The sequence below is a fragment of the Pagrus pagrus genome (genome assembly GCF_965226575.1).
Source record: "Pagrus pagrus genome assembly, chromosome: 10".
NCBI classification, from domain to species: domain Eukaryota; kingdom Metazoa; phylum Chordata; class Actinopteri; order Spariformes; family Sparidae; genus Pagrus; species Pagrus pagrus.
Window position 1 is genome coordinate 15,048,227 of NC_140194.1, and position 15,536 is coordinate 15,063,762.

Below are 15,536 nucleotides of genomic sequence, written 5' to 3' on the forward strand. Positions count from 1 at the left end.
ATTTATACAAAAACTCAAGCAGCCAGAATCCTTCAGTAACAGCTCATTGAATGTATTGAAACCCCTAAAAACTTGTAAGCCATCTTATTGAAAAAAGGCATAAACAAAGAGACAAACATGGGTCTGATGTAGAGTCCACGTCTACATAAAAGTAATGCTTTTATTAACAGGAAACTGAAAAGTGTGTAAAAATGGTGGAGTATTTTTTCCCCCAATAAAAATATCAGTAAAACTTTATGTTAGGGTACACAATAAGCAACTAGTTAATGGTTAATATGTGTACCCTAATTCAAAGTGTTACCAGAATATCTAAGTGCATTTCTTTGGGTCAATCAGCAGGAGACACTTCATGTCAACATCTACTAAAAGGACTGACATGATAAAGAGAACATCTACATGTCAGACGTGGGTTTGTTATGTCTAGCTTTAATTCAAATCTACATTCAGAACAGACATTCTTCAGCAAGGCTCCACATAGTGGTGAAACATTATCTATAGGTCGTTTTAATCACATAAGAAAAATATAATAATCTAGGGCAGGAGCATGTGTGATGCTGATGGTCAGGGTTCTGATATGTGCTGCCCCTCGTTAAATGAAAGTCCTTACTTTACATTAAAACTATGTTTCGATATACACATATCCACACCAGTGCATTTTCAGGTTGTTCGTCTCTGCAGTCTTAGATGCCGGGAGAGTCAGCAGGAGTTTGGTGGTCCAAACAGGATGAGGGTCCAAGTGGGATGAAGAGAGCCTGCTGAAGAGAGGCCGCCCTCACCACATGTGGGTTTCTCTGATCTCTGCTATCACCTGGCTGGCTTTCTGCAACGCCTGGATCAGAGAAATTGAGAAAAACGTGTAAATTCAACAACTCAGTTACAATTATACTCAAAGCACACTCTTTTTGGGTACATTTTGGGTTATATTCTTTCAACATCAAATAGTACTTATTCACTGAGTGTCTAATATTTGAAGCATCTTGTTGTTATTGAGATGCAGCTCTCTTTGACTAGGGATGCAGCCATTAACCGATGTCACTATTAGCCGTGGTTTAAAATGTCACAGTTTAGTAACTGTGAAGCCTCAGCTACACCAAGTGATTCTGCTCTCAGTCTCAGAAAAGGGACAGAATGGTACATTATTTTTCTATTAACAATGGCATCTGATGGCATGGCAGTGAGAAAAATTAAACAAATAAATTAAACATATATAGATAATTGATAATTAAAAATCCTCACTTGATTTTATACAGCCATAGTGTTTTTTTTAATATTATTAAACCCTGATTTTTTTCTTATACTACAATCATACAATCAAAGTTTATAATCGTTGCATCCCTCGTCTAAACTTTTTCTCGCTCCTGAACTTAAATAGTGGAAATTCACAAGTGTTCATGGCATTTTCCTTGATTCAAGTCTTCTGTATACTTAAATAAAACAGACATTTACTTTTTTTAAGTACATTTCTTCAAGATTGAAGTCCATGATCAAAATGTTCAGTCTCTATTAAATCAAGTAAAGTGAATGCTTTATTGAACAGTGTGTGATTGACACTGGATGTTGTTTTTACAATCTACAGTGACACTTGATGGATCTGTTACCTTGAGCATGTCAGCAGCCTCGTTGCGTCTCTGAGCCATGTCCTCGGACTCTGTCAGCAGATCATTCAGCAGGGTCGACTTGTATAACTGACCCACCAGCTCGCTCTGCAGGCAGTCCTTCACGTGGTTTACTAGGAAGTGCATCACTGCCTTCGGTACACTGAGGCCAAACGACAACAGAGGGGGAAAACGGAGGAAAGAGGAGAAAACAAGACAATAAGCACAAAAAAAGGATCCTGTCAAAATCTCAAAAACGACACAATGAGGCGGAAACTGTGTACCTGTCCTGGATGTTTTTCCGAACGATAAGAAAGTACGACTTGATGAGTCTTTCGATGACCTCACAGTCCCTCTGCTCCCGTGCAGACAACTTCCTGGACACTGGAACAGGCTGGCAATGAAAAGGTAACAAATGTTTTTGTTAATTAACAAATCAATTCTCTACAATACAACCTGGAACTCAAACAATTGTTGCCCCAGCAACTTTACCTAAAGACTTCATCATGTTTTCTCCATATGATATCGGCTAATATTGCAGTGAAAGTTTTTTTTTAACTGATCTGACTCTGTTCTCTTTAAAGTAATATACAGGGAGTCTTAACATTATCTTGCAACATGCTATGTGTAACACCTGACTAACAAAATGGGCCAGTGAAGATTAACGTATCTAATAACTGCAGAGTACCCACCACATCTAGCAGGTTGACAGCATGACCCCTCTGTGGGCTCGAAGGGAAGGGGGATTGGGGCACAGCTCTGTCTCCAGCACCGTCCTCTCCCCTCTTCAACATGCCCCTCCAGTTCCCTGTCCCGCCATCTACCTGCTCGCCGACGGAGCTGCTCTGAGAGCCCCCGGCTGCTGCCTACAGTAAGGACAGGGAGTTAGGTTGTGTACAGTATCCCTAATTTCTACAGTATCCCTATAGACATTAGGGACGGGCAGATGGAGCCTTCAAACTCAGAAACCCAGCGACATCTGGTGGTTTTTAAAACCTACAGCAGCCCTTAAATACTGGGGTCAAGACACTAACACTACACATCACTACTAATAGTTTTAGTTTCATAATCTCATATATGTGCAATCCAAATACAAGAAGCCTGCATGTTAATAAATCTGTATACTGTTGTTCAGAAGTGCTGCATTAAATATAGATGTTATTGTGCAATATGTTACACCTTTTGGTGTAGCTTAGTCTGAGCACCACTGGTCTCATATTCATGATTACGTCTTCTAATGTACACTGTCTTATTCCAGTAATGTACCAACCACATAATTTAGCTGTAAATCTTTCAAAACCGTCTCGCTAAATGAAGCGATTTGCAAAGCTGCGCTGACGTTTGAAACTTCGGACATCATCAGTCATGCTCCAGCACAATCTATTTAAACAGTGTACTTCACAGAGAGAAACAAACTTCGGTATCATCTCTACTAGAAATGTGTCGTGTGCACACAACGTCAGGAACAGAAGTTAAATCAACAAGGTTAATAAAACACGCACAAAAACATTTTACACATTAGATTGAAAAAAACATTAGAGCCCGACCGATTCCTTTTTTTGTGGCTGATGCTAATGCAGATATTACGAAAGTAAAAAATTCCCAAATTGATAAATCAGCCGATATACACACACCTTTCCCGCAAGTGTGGTTATCAAACACTTGAGACAAAGATATGTAACTGAGGCAGGATATTATGCAGTTTAAATCAATTTAAATGTATTCAATTCAGTTTAACAATAAACTTTACTGCATAAAATGACATCAGTTCATTGAAACAGTTATCTTCACTGGGAATCTAATAATTATAAATGATCCAAAGCATATTATATAATCCCTAAATATAAAGTTATCACATTGGGGCATATTGCACAACATACAGGCCAATACCAATATATCTGTACAATGGCCAATATCGAACGATAATATTGACCAAACAATATATCGATTGGGCTCTAAAAAAAACAACAAATGTTAGTTTTCAAAATGCATTCAAATAGCATGCCACAGGCCTTCTTTGACTTCATTACAAAGAAGTTCATCCAGAACGAGCAAGAAGTCTGGTGGAAAATACTGACAAGCAGTATGCAGAAGTTATATGACCGTGGTTTAGGGTTGGGGCACATGATCATGACATTTCTCAACTGGTAGAGATCTGCGCTAAAAGTTTCATCCCAACATAAAAGTGGTTATGAAGTTAAATGAACTATGATCCCAGATTGTGTCCATATTACCAACCCCTACCAAAAAGAAGTTTGGTTCAGCTAGTTCAGTTTTTCTTGATTACAGTTTTAGTACAAGCCAAATCAGTTTGGGTTTTTCGTTTTTTCTTCTGTCAGACTAACCAGCATGCAGGATAAAGGGTTACATGTACAATAGAAAACAAAAAAGAAATCAAGAGTCTGATCAGTTATAAGGGGAAAAAACTGCCCCTTCAACCCACTGCATTTGCGGGAGACTGAAGGCACAACCACCTGCTTCAACAGTGGTTTTAGAGTAATACAGTAAGGGTTTGTGGATGGGCAGAAGTCAGATGTGGGCAGGCAGTGACTGAACGAGACACACCTTGGTGAGCTCGCCCTCAGGAGGCTCAGTGGGGGAGAGAGACTGCCCACCTGGGCTTTTAAGGGACTAGAGAGAGACAACATCAGGAACAAAAGAGTGGACAGAAAACTGACAGGAAGTGTCCATGAGCTTTACACGATTGTGTTAGATTTGATATAGAAGAATTTTTAAGTTAGGTCATTATTTAGTGTAAGTCACAGAAAAAAAGATGAGTAGTGAATCTTATGGATGTGACTGTACCTTGTCTCTGGGGACAGCAGCGGGGAGGTCTCTCATTCTGTTGCGTCTCTGCTCCTATAAAGAGAAAGTTTGCACCTCTGTCAAATCCAGGAAGAGGAAATGAACAAACTGTTGTCCATGTTTCAAATTGTTTCATTAGTTTCATTATATTAATCATGCAATTACAAGCCAGAGATTCTTGTTAAAAAACACTTAACACTGCATTTAATGAATCACTCACTTCTATGTTATTGTTCATGAGGCCGCAGGCATCAGCAAAGTCGGGGTGTTTGGTGTTGATGTAGGCCAGCTCAATGGCAACCAGGTTGTGAACCTGAACAGGAATTTAAAAAATGGATTAATCAGACTAGAGTGTGAATAAACTTCCCATTAAAGTGCTTGGTGTTATCTAGTATGAGCAGGTCCAGACCATTTCATTGGTGACGGGAAGCCTTTTTCTGAGTAACGAGGTGACCACTTCTACTATGGCATCATGGAGCTTTGGAAACCTCAGCAATTCCTACAGAGAAACAGAATGATCATTATTAGGATTGTGCACCACAGTTTTGTTTATTTACTGCATGATGTACCTCTGTCCTTTCCTTTTCCTCACCTGTGTGCTGTAGTTGCTGCAGTGCTGGATAATCCTCTGCATCTCCTCATGAACCAGCTCCACGCAGCGCAGACTGGGCTCCTCCAGACGTTTGACCTGCCGCTTCACCAGCAACTCAAAGGAAACCTCGGGCACAAATAATGCAGGCCTCGGGCCCTGTGGAAAACAAATAAACCTTAAACCCTCAAAAAGTTGTCATTTAAAACTGAGCTTACAAACTGAAAAGGCTGTAGGGACCCACCGTTGCATTTCTGATTGCTGTGAGCACATCGATGGTTGTCAGACCGCCCAGAGGATCAACTGACTCCAACGTGCGACCAAACGTTTCATGGAAAATATAACAGATTCTGGCTCCACCACACCTGCAAAAGAAGAATAAAGAAAACTACATTAAACATACAGGTAGAATCTGGTTGAACTTAAGTTGCTAGCACCTCTTAGTGGTGTATGAAGGTACATGCAGCTTAGAGAGTTGTGTAACTCACAGTTCAGCTGTCTCAATGTACTTGGCTGTGCCCTCTATGGTGCGACAGTACTCTGCAGCAAACTTGGTGATGAGCTGCAGCAACGTGGCGCTCTTGTCATCGACAGGTTCACCGTAACTGTTGAGTAAAGACTGGTACTGCGCTGCCAGCACGTTGATCCTCGTCTTCAGCTCAGGAAGACAGTCTCTGATGTGGTGCATGAGTAACCTATGACAAGATTTCAGAAAACAGTTCACACTTTGATTGGAAAACAAAAAGGGAGACTTGTGGGAGTAAACCTCAAATGTACACGATCAATAAGCGACTCAAACTAATAATTTCTTAAATTAAAAAACAGTGACAAAATTAATATTCAAAAATCAAAGCATTGCACAAATTCCTGCTCCATACCTGTTCAATGTTCTCGCCAGATATTTGGTTCCATTTCTGTTTGCAAGGGAGGGGTACTTCTTTTGTAGGAAGGCGTATTCATCACGGATCGCATCTGCCACCAACTTCTTTTGATTGATATCCAACTGACTCCTGAGAAAATGCACAAAAAAAAAAAAATGATTGTCTTAGTTGGTCTTTGATGTGGCTTTTAGGGCTTTTATGACCATCACTCATCCATGTGACTATAATTTAGCTATTTTAACACAAAATGTAAGATAAAGGCAATATTAGAGATAATGTGCATACAAATCTGGTGGAAAGTAATCAATTTTTCAACATGGGTCTGAGATGTGAAAATCTTAATGTTGTGAATAAACTGAAATTGCAGAGGATAGTAAATATAGCTAGTAAAATGGTCCCAGATGCAAACAAATGAGAGGAAGTATAAATTAAACATAAAGAGTGAGGTTTCCCAGATTATAAGTGATGCTTCATACCCTGTGCACTTGCACTTTGAGCTGTAACTTTCAGGGAGATGTAATAGATAAGTAGGGCCATGAATATCTGTTCAGTGAGCCTTTTTGCCAAATCCAAATTTGGATACTGAATGCAAAGACTACCCTGATCCAGCCCTGCTCTCACTGTATTTGATCTTCTGAAATAAAATCAATTGTCATGTATTGTTTTTATTGTTTTGTGGAAAAGCCAAAAACAATTTTCCACAACATGGACAATAAAGTTTGTGCGTTCCTTTGTTTCTTCCCTTATTCCTCCCTTCCCTCCATATTTCTTTAAGTGCAGTGGTACCTGTTAACTACTCCAATAATGCCCAGTTTGACAGGAATGACCCTTCCCATCAGTACATCCATTGCATCTGTACCGGCATCCATCAAATCCAGCTTGGTCACCACTGCTAGCGTCCTCCTGCCTGAAGAAAAAGAAACAAACATCTGGCTACAAAAAACACCACTGAGGCAGGAAATGCAAAGAGTGCATGATGAGGAAAAGACAAGGCCACATGGTGATGACTCATTAAACGTAAACAAGGTCATTTACCATCAATGTCTACCTCGCGGGCCACCTTCAGAGCCTCTGAGGTCGCCATGTCTGTATTGGCTGCAGTCACAGCAAGGATGATGGAGTTGGGGTTGGCGATGTACTTGAAGATCAACTCTCTGATCTGGATCTCGATGTCTTTGGGCTGGTCTCCCACTGGTACCTGGTTTTACACACAATGACGTCAAACCATGAAATTCATGTGCGGGATCATTTTGAGTTCATAGATCACACAGGTTTGGAGATGGGGAATAAAAACAGTTTCCCACCTTTGTAATGCCGGGAAGGTCCACTAGCGTGAGGTTAACAACGTGCGGTGAAAAGATTTTCAGGTGAATGGGTTCATCACTGATACCCTAGAGAAAAAAAACATATCCTCAGTTGCTATAAAGTGACTCAGACATTTAAAGATCATCTAGTTTCTCCGCCAATATCATTTCTTGTTTGGCAACTGCTGACGATCCCTCTTAATAACCGTAATCAGCATACCTTGTTGTTGCCAGACATTCTTTCAGTTTCAGCTTCGATTTCTTGCCTGATCTCCTCAAAGTTTGTGTAGATCTGAAACAACAATTTAACAATGAAAGGTAATGACCCCAATTTGTTAGCAACAAACAGAAACAAGCAAGCACATAACAACATACAGTGATAAAAAAACAGGGATCCTTTTCAAAGAAACACTTTCTGAGACTTCCTGTTTAGATAGATAACAGCACATCCAAAGGTACTCATTGTTGAAACATGAGAAACTATGTGGAGCTCCAAAGACAAATTTCAACCTTAGATGACTTTTACCCTTCAGCATGCTGAGACGTCATGTGCATGATCTCATTACAGACAAGTGTTGCTGTTGTAAACATCCAAACCAGCAGCTAATCCATAAATATCAGTGTAATCAATACAGGATGCACAACAAGGCTTAATGATCAGTGCAGCACAGTAATATTGATTTCTGGCAAACAAGACTGTGAAAACAAGGGGGTGTCAATTCTACCTTGTTTTTGGTGTGTAGGAATTTGCCCCATTCCTCTCCATCGATGCCTGCAGAGATACAAAGTCAAGGACAGATGTTTCAGTTACTGATGTGACAGATGCAGCCTTAAGATCTGTGTTACTATTATTACTATCACTATGTCTCATGGGAGGATTTCTCTGTTGTCAAAGATGGGATGGAAAAACTCCTCAGCGCAAAGATCCACAGCTGAAGCTTGAAAGAAAAAAAGACCCTCAGTGGAACAACTATTGTTTTCACACAACAGCCATGAAAACAAAAACAAGCCTTAAGCAAAAAAAAGCAGGGCAGCAGAGATTTCTTGAAAAAAACTGAGTAAATAGTTCAGCAGCATTATTAACAATGTGACAACAAGGAAATAAAATTACAAGGGTGGAGTCTGTTAGTCATCTTAGAGGAAGCTGGTGTTTGATGAAATTACAGGTTAGCTTTGAGGAAGCTGTAATCAGTGAACTAATAATTTAAAACTTAAACTAAAACTAATCACAAAATGATTTTCTTTGTGTAACTCCAACTGACAGAGCCCAGCCTAAATGGAGGGGAGGGCTTGAGCCACATAAAGAGAAGCCACGTGGTTTGGCAGCTCTGGAAAAGCTAAACAAATACAAGGCAGGATGGGGACAAGTGGGCAAAAGAAACGGGGGAGATTATGTAATGTATAAACACAATGAGGTAAAAGAACAAGGAAAGGGAGACCTCTGTGAAGGCGTCCATTTTTCTTGGATACTGTGGTTAAGGAGAGATGACAGGAGACAAAAGCGTTAGCCTGGCTATCTGCAGCTCCTGCACGACACTCTGCAGCAATGCAGAGTCATTCTGAGGCCATCAGCAGAGGCCAGCACTTAATAGACGCAAGATCTTGGCACATGTTACCCCCCTGTTCTTTTCACTGAGAAGTGCGTGGTATCAGTGCTTGTTCTTCGTCAAACTTCTATTCCTTTTGTAATATAAAACATTCCATAGCTGAATAAAGAATTATTATCAGTATCATAGCTATAGAAAGTGTCTATTAAAAATCAACATTAGATTTAAGTCTTTTAAACTCTTAAGCTCTTGGCCAGTGAAGGTGAAACATAACCCCGGAGTCAGATTGCTGAACTTAAACGACTCTCTCCAGCAACCCTGTCTGACTCATGCTGATTACAACATCCCATACATTAACTTGACTAACTTCACTGTGGAAGTAACTGGTCTGCTTCATTCTACATTTCCTGACACAGTTTCAGAAAAAACACCAAGCTTACGGGAGCAAATGGATGTTAGAGCTAGACCGATTAATTGGCCAGAAGGGCTTTCCCATTTTGCCGGTCCAGTCCGGTGTACGAGCTTAAACCGGTTTAATTTTATGCAAACCAGCTGGTTAGGCATTAATTATTATGAGACGTCATGGCAAATATGAAAAAACACATCCTTATTCATGGGCTCTTAGTATGTTTCAGCTTTAACTTCAACTTCAGTTCATGTAAAGTGCACGTCACCCAGACAGTCTCTGTACACTTTACAAGTCAGTAAAACCAGCAGAGAGAGAGGAAAAAAGGAAGTATAACATTTAAAAGTATACACACACACACACACACACACACTCACACTCACATACACAGTTAATAGTGGCAATAAGACGACAAGGTTGAGGTGAGGAATTTAAAAACAGGAATCATATAGGTTAACTCGGGAGCGGCTGATTCACGTGCAACACCTAATGTTGCAATTCCGGTTTGTATTTGGTTACCAAAAGGATTGATATTTGATGTTTTGGCTCTATTGGCCAGGGTTTGCCGATATTAGCTTTTTGCAGGTATATCATAATTGTGTATATGTGGCTGTTAATTAACGAGAAACTGCAGTACAGAAATGATTTCACAACCAATATTATCTTCACATAGTTTGTCTGCCAGAGAGCACCAGTAAACTCCAAAATATCAAAATCACTATCTGCCTAAAAAATCCAGTAACGATCGGGCTATAATGCATATAAAGTATATTGTGTAAATATCTAAAAATACTTAAGATCAAATAGTTTAATTTAAAGTAAAAGACTCATATGTTATAACTCCAGACATACAGAAGTAACAGAGGTGACAGTGACGTTACCATTCTCTTCATTGGTTTTCCTGCGGTCCTCTGGGTCGATGTGCACTAGCTGTAGGATGAGCGGTCGGCGTGTGACGACGCCAGTGCCACGTGGCAGGATGTCCCTGCCAACCAGACTCTCTAAAACAGAACTCTTCCCACTGCTCTGTAGACAACAACAATAACAGCATCATGAACATAGTGACAAGTGAGGAGACTGAAATATGAATGACTCATTGATCAGAGAAGTCAGTCCTCCCATCGTGCAGATACAGACAAAACAAACTGCTCTGAGGTTAGACACTGCTCTTTTGTATGTCACTACAAAGCTATTAGCTGGTTATCTCTGCAGGAACTTTTCCAGGGCCAATGAAGCATTTCAGGAACTCAGAAACCTTAACTGCATTTCGACCAGAGAAGCCAGGGTCTAATTTGGAGCATCATGCGCTGGTTGAACACAAACCTTGTGGCTGCTTCAACTTTTGTACTCACAAGCACTGTGGGTGCCACCAGGAAGGCGTAGCTGGCTTATTGACGTGTGGTAGAGTAATCGCTAATGAGATCAGGTGAAGTGAAATACGTCACTTGGCGAGTAGATTCCTCTTTAATGGACGGGTGCTGATTCTCCCCAGTAGGAGACAAGGGCTAAAAATATAATCTGTTACTTTCTCTGTAGCAGTAAACCTAATGCTGTTTTGACTGATAAAGGTCGGCCGACTTATAGCCCTGACAGATAGCACTAAAACGATTAATCGATTAGCTGTCAGCTATCAAATTAATTACCAATAATTTTGATAATCGACTTATTGGTTAGATACATTTTTTTTAGAAGAAAAAATAATCTGCTTCCAGCTTCTTAAACATGAATATTTTCCGTTTTTTTTACCCATTTTCTGACAATTTACAGACCAAAGAACTAATCAATTCATCAACATAATAATTGAAAATGAAAATAAACTTTAGTTGCAGCCCTACTGACTAAGGAAAAACCTGTTATAAATACTTGGCATCAGCTCTCTGTTACAGCTTTCCTTAACTGAAGATCTTTGCCGATTTGTGGAGCCCCGACAAGGACAAATATACAAACCAGGCATTTAAAAACGTCCTCTGGCTCCCTGTAACACCCTCAGATGCCTGCCAAAAGGTCTGAGACGGTCACATCCTATAAGCTGACAGCAGTGAAAGTAAACGCATTCAACCAAACCTGCCAGTTTAAACCAATTAACATCTAATACACAAGGTAGGTAGGTAGACAGAATAAAACTGTATTAGAGAAGAAAGGTGTTGATTCAACTTAATGGCCATTTGTAGTTTGGTTATACTGCTGAATTGAACCGTGTCATACATCCTGTTCACCCCATTTATATAAACTAAGGTAGACAACATGTGATTAATAATATATTAAACCTCTGTAAAACAGTTGTAACAATAACTTTGTGCCCTTTCTGAAGGCTGTTCAGTTGTTTTAGATAGCACTAGTGTTAGCTAGGTGTACCTAACAAACTGGCACCTGACTGTAGGTTCTACTGTGTGTGTGAATGGAGGTTATTTTAAGACACAGCGTACTTTAAAATGTATTTCCATAAGGACAGGTGCTTGGTAGTGTGAATATGTTCGTGTTAGGAATCTAATTCAAATCAAGTTCAAGGAAACAGATTTGATTTCACTTCAAGCCAGCCAAAACATTGCTAGGTTGAGCTGACAAGTGAGATCTCATGCAGCTAATGCTAATCTAAAGCTACTTGCTAAATTGGTTAACTTAGATAAGCATAAAAAGCGAAGCTTATGTAACGTCTTGTCTATTGTTTTGTCTATCATACCTACTCGAAACTGAAAGAAAACTGAGTCAGATATCAGAAGTATGCCAAAACAATAAGTTTGCGCATGCTAACTAACTTGCTAGCCTTGAAGCAAAGTGACGTTTCTCACCTGAGTTCCCACAACAACTATCTGCGGCAGCTGAATAATGTCCGCGCCCACCGTGTTAAACACATCTTGCAGTTTGTTTATGACAGGTATGAGGGCCTCCATGAGCTCCGATACGATATCCCGATCCCGGCAACTTTCTTTACCCTGCCACACACGGGTACAAAGTCATTCAATGTCCCACGGCAAAGCTACTGGCGTCTCTTTGGATCTGCCAACAACTGCGCACACAGTTGTCTCGAGTTGCATCATGGGAGTTTGAGTTCAGCACAGAATCCAACAATCTGCGCGGTGGTCCGAGTTTGACGTGTCATGAACTACGTTTCCCAGAGATGACATGTTGCACCAATGAGAAGAAAGGTAGCTATTTTTCCTCTACGCAACAGTAACTAGGGTGAGCACCAAAATATTGTTGTGTGATACCCAAGAAGTGATGCACACATTTATGATGAAACCTGTATCACCTGTTATTTAGGTTTGGACATTTATTGGAATATTTACAGTACAAAACACTAACATAGAAATCAGTTCAACAAAAATCTTCCGTAAACTTGTAATAAGATGTGGTCTGTCTAATTATTTTGGGCAGTGTTGAAAAAAGTACCCACAAGTGAAACATTAGTAAAAATAAAGATATTGCGTTAAAGTATTTAACCAGATTTTGGTTCTTAAATCTATGTAAAAAAAAATCACACCATTCACAAACAAGATATATATGGTATATAAATAAGTAAACAGAAAGAAGCTCAGTTTGGTCTCTACTTTTTATTTCTAGAAACAGGTTTAACCCATACAAATTAAGTGCCATTGAACATGTACAACTCTATCAATATATTAAAATATTGCACGCTCGGTGTTAAGTGGCACATCACTGTAACTAGTTTAAAGGTATGAGGTAACAGGTATGTTAAGAACATTGATGCATGTATGCACTTAAATGTAATAAATACAGCAGGGTAGTACTGCAGTATTTTTACAAATCCCACTTTTAAGAAATAGTACATACAGTACACCCTATGCAATGTAACTTGACATATACATTCTTCAAGGGTTTACCTGACATGCCAGTCAGATGTTTTTAAATACATATTTAAGAATATTTGGTTCAATTTCAAGCAATTGTAATTGTAAATTATAGAAATAATTAGTAAATGTGATTCCAAATTAAGAAATTGTTGTTACTTTTTTTGGCCTCAATCTAGATGTTCTAGATGTACCTCTGAGGTACACGAAATAGCACAAAAAGGACATTAGACTTCTGTCTTAACTGACAGGCTATTCCTACTTCCTCTAAAATCTGAGCACACATTTCTCCATTAACCATTTCCTACTTACATTTTCTACTTCACAGATATTTACAATTCTTGTGCATTGATGAAAAAATTGATAAAGTTCAGAAAATGTAACTGGCAGTGTAGAGTACACGAATATTTCAACAAAATGTAGTACAAACACCAGTAAAACCAGCCAACATATGGAGGGTCACAGAGTTTTGTTGTCCATGACCCTGTTTGGCAACCATAAGCAAAAATCCACTGGCTGCTATTGTTTTCCACCTTCAGTTGTGTTTTGAGACTCACAATGGCAAAACCTATTCAATAGAAACGAAAAACTGTACAAAAACAAGGTGGAAGTAGTGAAGTAGAGATGAACTAACACATAGGTATTCCTGTGCCAAATTCAGTGTGATTGTTTTATTTTTCCAAAACGGTAAACGCAAAACAATTCCCACATCAAAGAAGGTGCTTAAAAATACTGACAAAATACTCCCTTACTTTAACAGTAAGTGAAAAACTACTACAATCATGTACAAGTCCATGAGCACACACAGGGAATAGCCTGAACAAAACATAGCTTATTTGAATTTAGACCTAATCTAAGTAAACTGAGTGGTCACTGTTTGTCATTTCACAGCATTTGAACCAAGTGGCTTTCCGTAACCTAATCAAAACAACAGTACTGTATTCCCTTAAGGCAATTTTTAATCAGAGGTCATTGTACATTGCATCTCAAGATGCCGTACAGTCTGTGTATGTAGTTACCATGTTTCCTCTGCGTTGCGTCACTGTTCTACAGTGTTGTTTTGATGCGCCATGAAATCGGTTTTCAGTCTTTTTGTTGTGTCCATCAAAAGTAAACATTCTCTCTACGTCATCAAACATATCATCGAAGACACCTGCTCCAAAACCTCCTTGAAAGTGTCTCTTATGTCTGCTGGGGGTCTCCTTGTGGGACCTGGAGTGTTCATCAAAGTGTCTTCGGTGACGGGCATGCCTGTTCTGGCTGTAGATGTCAAAGTCCTTGAAAATGTCATCAAAGTTAAAGGTGAAGGGTTGTCTATGTCTTCCTTGCGTCTCCTTGGTGAAGTATGCAGAGTTGACCCCAAACTGCTCATATTCTCTTCTTCTGGTTTCATCTGATAAAGTTTCATATGCTGCACACGGAAAGACAAGATTCAGTCAAGGCTGGAGAAGTGACAAAGACCTAGCTACGGTACACTTAAAGCTCAAACATGTACATTCAACCATGGCCACATACTCCAGACTGTATATTATAAAATAAGAATAATAGTACAGTATGTCAAGTACAATTTCAATTAACCGTACCTTCAGCAATTTCCCTGAATCTCACTTCAGCGTCCGGGCTCTTGTTTTTGTCTGGGTGATATTTCATTGCAAGCCTGTGGAAAGCCTTTTTTATCTGTCGCTCAGTGGCATCTTTAGGCACCCCCAGTATATCGTAGTAGTCCTTCTTGGCGAGTATCAGCTCTGTTATCATAAGGATGCACACTGCAAACGTTACAGCAGACTGTGCAGTCGCCATGGCTCTGATGCCCCCTGCATTCAAGAGAGAGGATGATCAGTCAGTGCATGCAAAAGGGTTAACAACACAACAACCTTGATTATTGGCTTGTTTATACAATGTTATGGGAATGAGCTTAGCTAGACAACAATATTAAATAGGCCTACTCTTAACTAACTAATCAGATATAGTGACTGACTTCTATGTGTTTTTCTTTTAGGTTAGCTTGGACTGATGAAACAACACTCAACACTTATATACACAATATTTAAATAATTTCGCTAACAGGAATTCTGCTGCTCACCTTAAAGTTAGATTCAGGCTATATTATATCTAGTAATGTAAATTATTCCTGACATTTACTGTTATATTTGGACGTTTCACCGCTATGTCATCACACCAGACGTCACCCCAAACGTTAGCTAGCTGAGTTGGCTAACACAATGTACTGCCCACGTACTCTCCTTTCTTTCTCTACAGCCACACTTACCTTTTTTAGGGGACACGAGTGCTCCTTAGCTGGTGTACTGTACTGCTTCTTAACTATTTACCCAATGCTAAACATGATATTGTTAAGTTGTTATTGTAGGTTGTGAGTGCAATCGAGGAGCAGTGGTCAGAAGCAGCATCATTTCTGTCTTCTTCGTTTCTATTAATGAATGGATGGCTACACACTATAAGATGGCGCATTACTGCCCTCTGTCGGCCAACGTAGTTCACAACCTTTCCTCAACTATACGATAGTTACCCTTTAGTTGTTTGACAGCTAACGTATGTAAGCTGGCTGTGTTTATGATAAATATAAAGTCTTATTTAATATA

General features: G+C 39.5%; 2 protein-coding genes across 5 annotated transcripts; both read right to left on the reverse strand.

Annotated features, from left to right (window-relative positions):
• Positions 1 to 129: 129 nt before the first annotated feature.
• dnm1l (dynamin 1-like) lies at positions 130 to 12,157 on the reverse strand. 4 transcript variants are annotated; one of them, XM_084364379.1, is made up of 20 exons: positions 11,917 to 12,157; positions 10,009 to 10,153; positions 8,614 to 8,643; positions 7,900 to 7,946; positions 7,395 to 7,466; positions 7,175 to 7,261; positions 6,906 to 7,068; positions 6,657 to 6,777; positions 5,868 to 5,999; positions 5,478 to 5,684; positions 5,234 to 5,354; positions 4,993 to 5,148; positions 4,810 to 4,899; positions 4,621 to 4,713; positions 4,401 to 4,454; positions 4,161 to 4,226; positions 2,288 to 2,461; positions 1,880 to 1,989; positions 1,599 to 1,758; positions 130 to 829 (listed from the first exon to the last, which is right to left on the reverse strand). In XM_084364379.1, the coding sequence occupies exons 1-20, from the start codon at positions 12,016 to 12,018 to the stop codon at positions 773 to 775; spliced, it is 2,187 nt and encodes a 728-aa protein (XP_084220505.1). In that variant the 5' UTR covers positions 12,019 to 12,157; the 3' UTR covers positions 130 to 772. The 4 variants fall into 4 exon arrangements, with proteins under 4 accessions (XP_084220505.1, XP_084220506.1, XP_084220507.1 ...); XM_084364380.1 differs by lacking the exon at positions 8,614 to 8,643 and having other exon boundaries at positions 11,917 to 12,156; XM_084364381.1 differs by lacking the exon at positions 4,161 to 4,226 and having other exon boundaries at positions 11,917 to 12,156.
• A 236-nt stretch (positions 12,158 to 12,393) lies between these two features.
• On the reverse strand, positions 12,394 to 15,529 carry dnajb9a (DnaJ heat shock protein family (Hsp40) member B9a). Its single transcript, XM_084364384.1, has 3 exons — positions 15,206 to 15,529; positions 14,520 to 14,750; positions 12,394 to 14,347 (listed from the first exon to the last, which is right to left on the reverse strand). Exons 2-3 carry the CDS (start codon positions 14,734 to 14,736, stop codon positions 13,923 to 13,925), a joined length of 642 nt encoding a protein of 213 aa, XP_084220510.1. The 5' UTR covers positions 14,737 to 14,750; positions 15,206 to 15,529; the 3' UTR covers positions 12,394 to 13,922.
• Between the last annotated feature and the right edge of the window lie 7 nt (positions 15,530 to 15,536).

Excerpts from the sequence above, each read along its gene's own strand:
- dnajb9a (XM_084364384.1), bottom strand. The coding sequence starts at position 14,736 with ATGGCGACTGCACAGTCTGCTGTAACGTTTGCAGTGTGCATCCTTATG. Across the intron at positions 14,348-14,519 it reads ATTCAGGGAAATTGCTGAAG|CATATGAAACTTTATCAGAT; the intron begins GTACGGTTAATT and ends TTCCGTGTGCAG.
- dnm1l (XM_084364379.1), bottom strand. The coding sequence starts at position 12,018 with ATGGAGGCCCTCATACCTGTCATAAACAAACTGCAAGATGTGTTTAAC. Across the intron at positions 7,467-7,899 it reads TCCTACACACCAAAAACAAG|ATCTACACAAACTTTGAGGA; the intron begins GTAGAATTGACA and ends TTGTTGTTTCAG. Across the intron at positions 4,455-4,620 it reads TCATGAACAATAACATAGAA|GAGCAGAGACGCAACAGAAT; the intron begins GTGAGTGATTCA and ends TTCTCTTTATAG.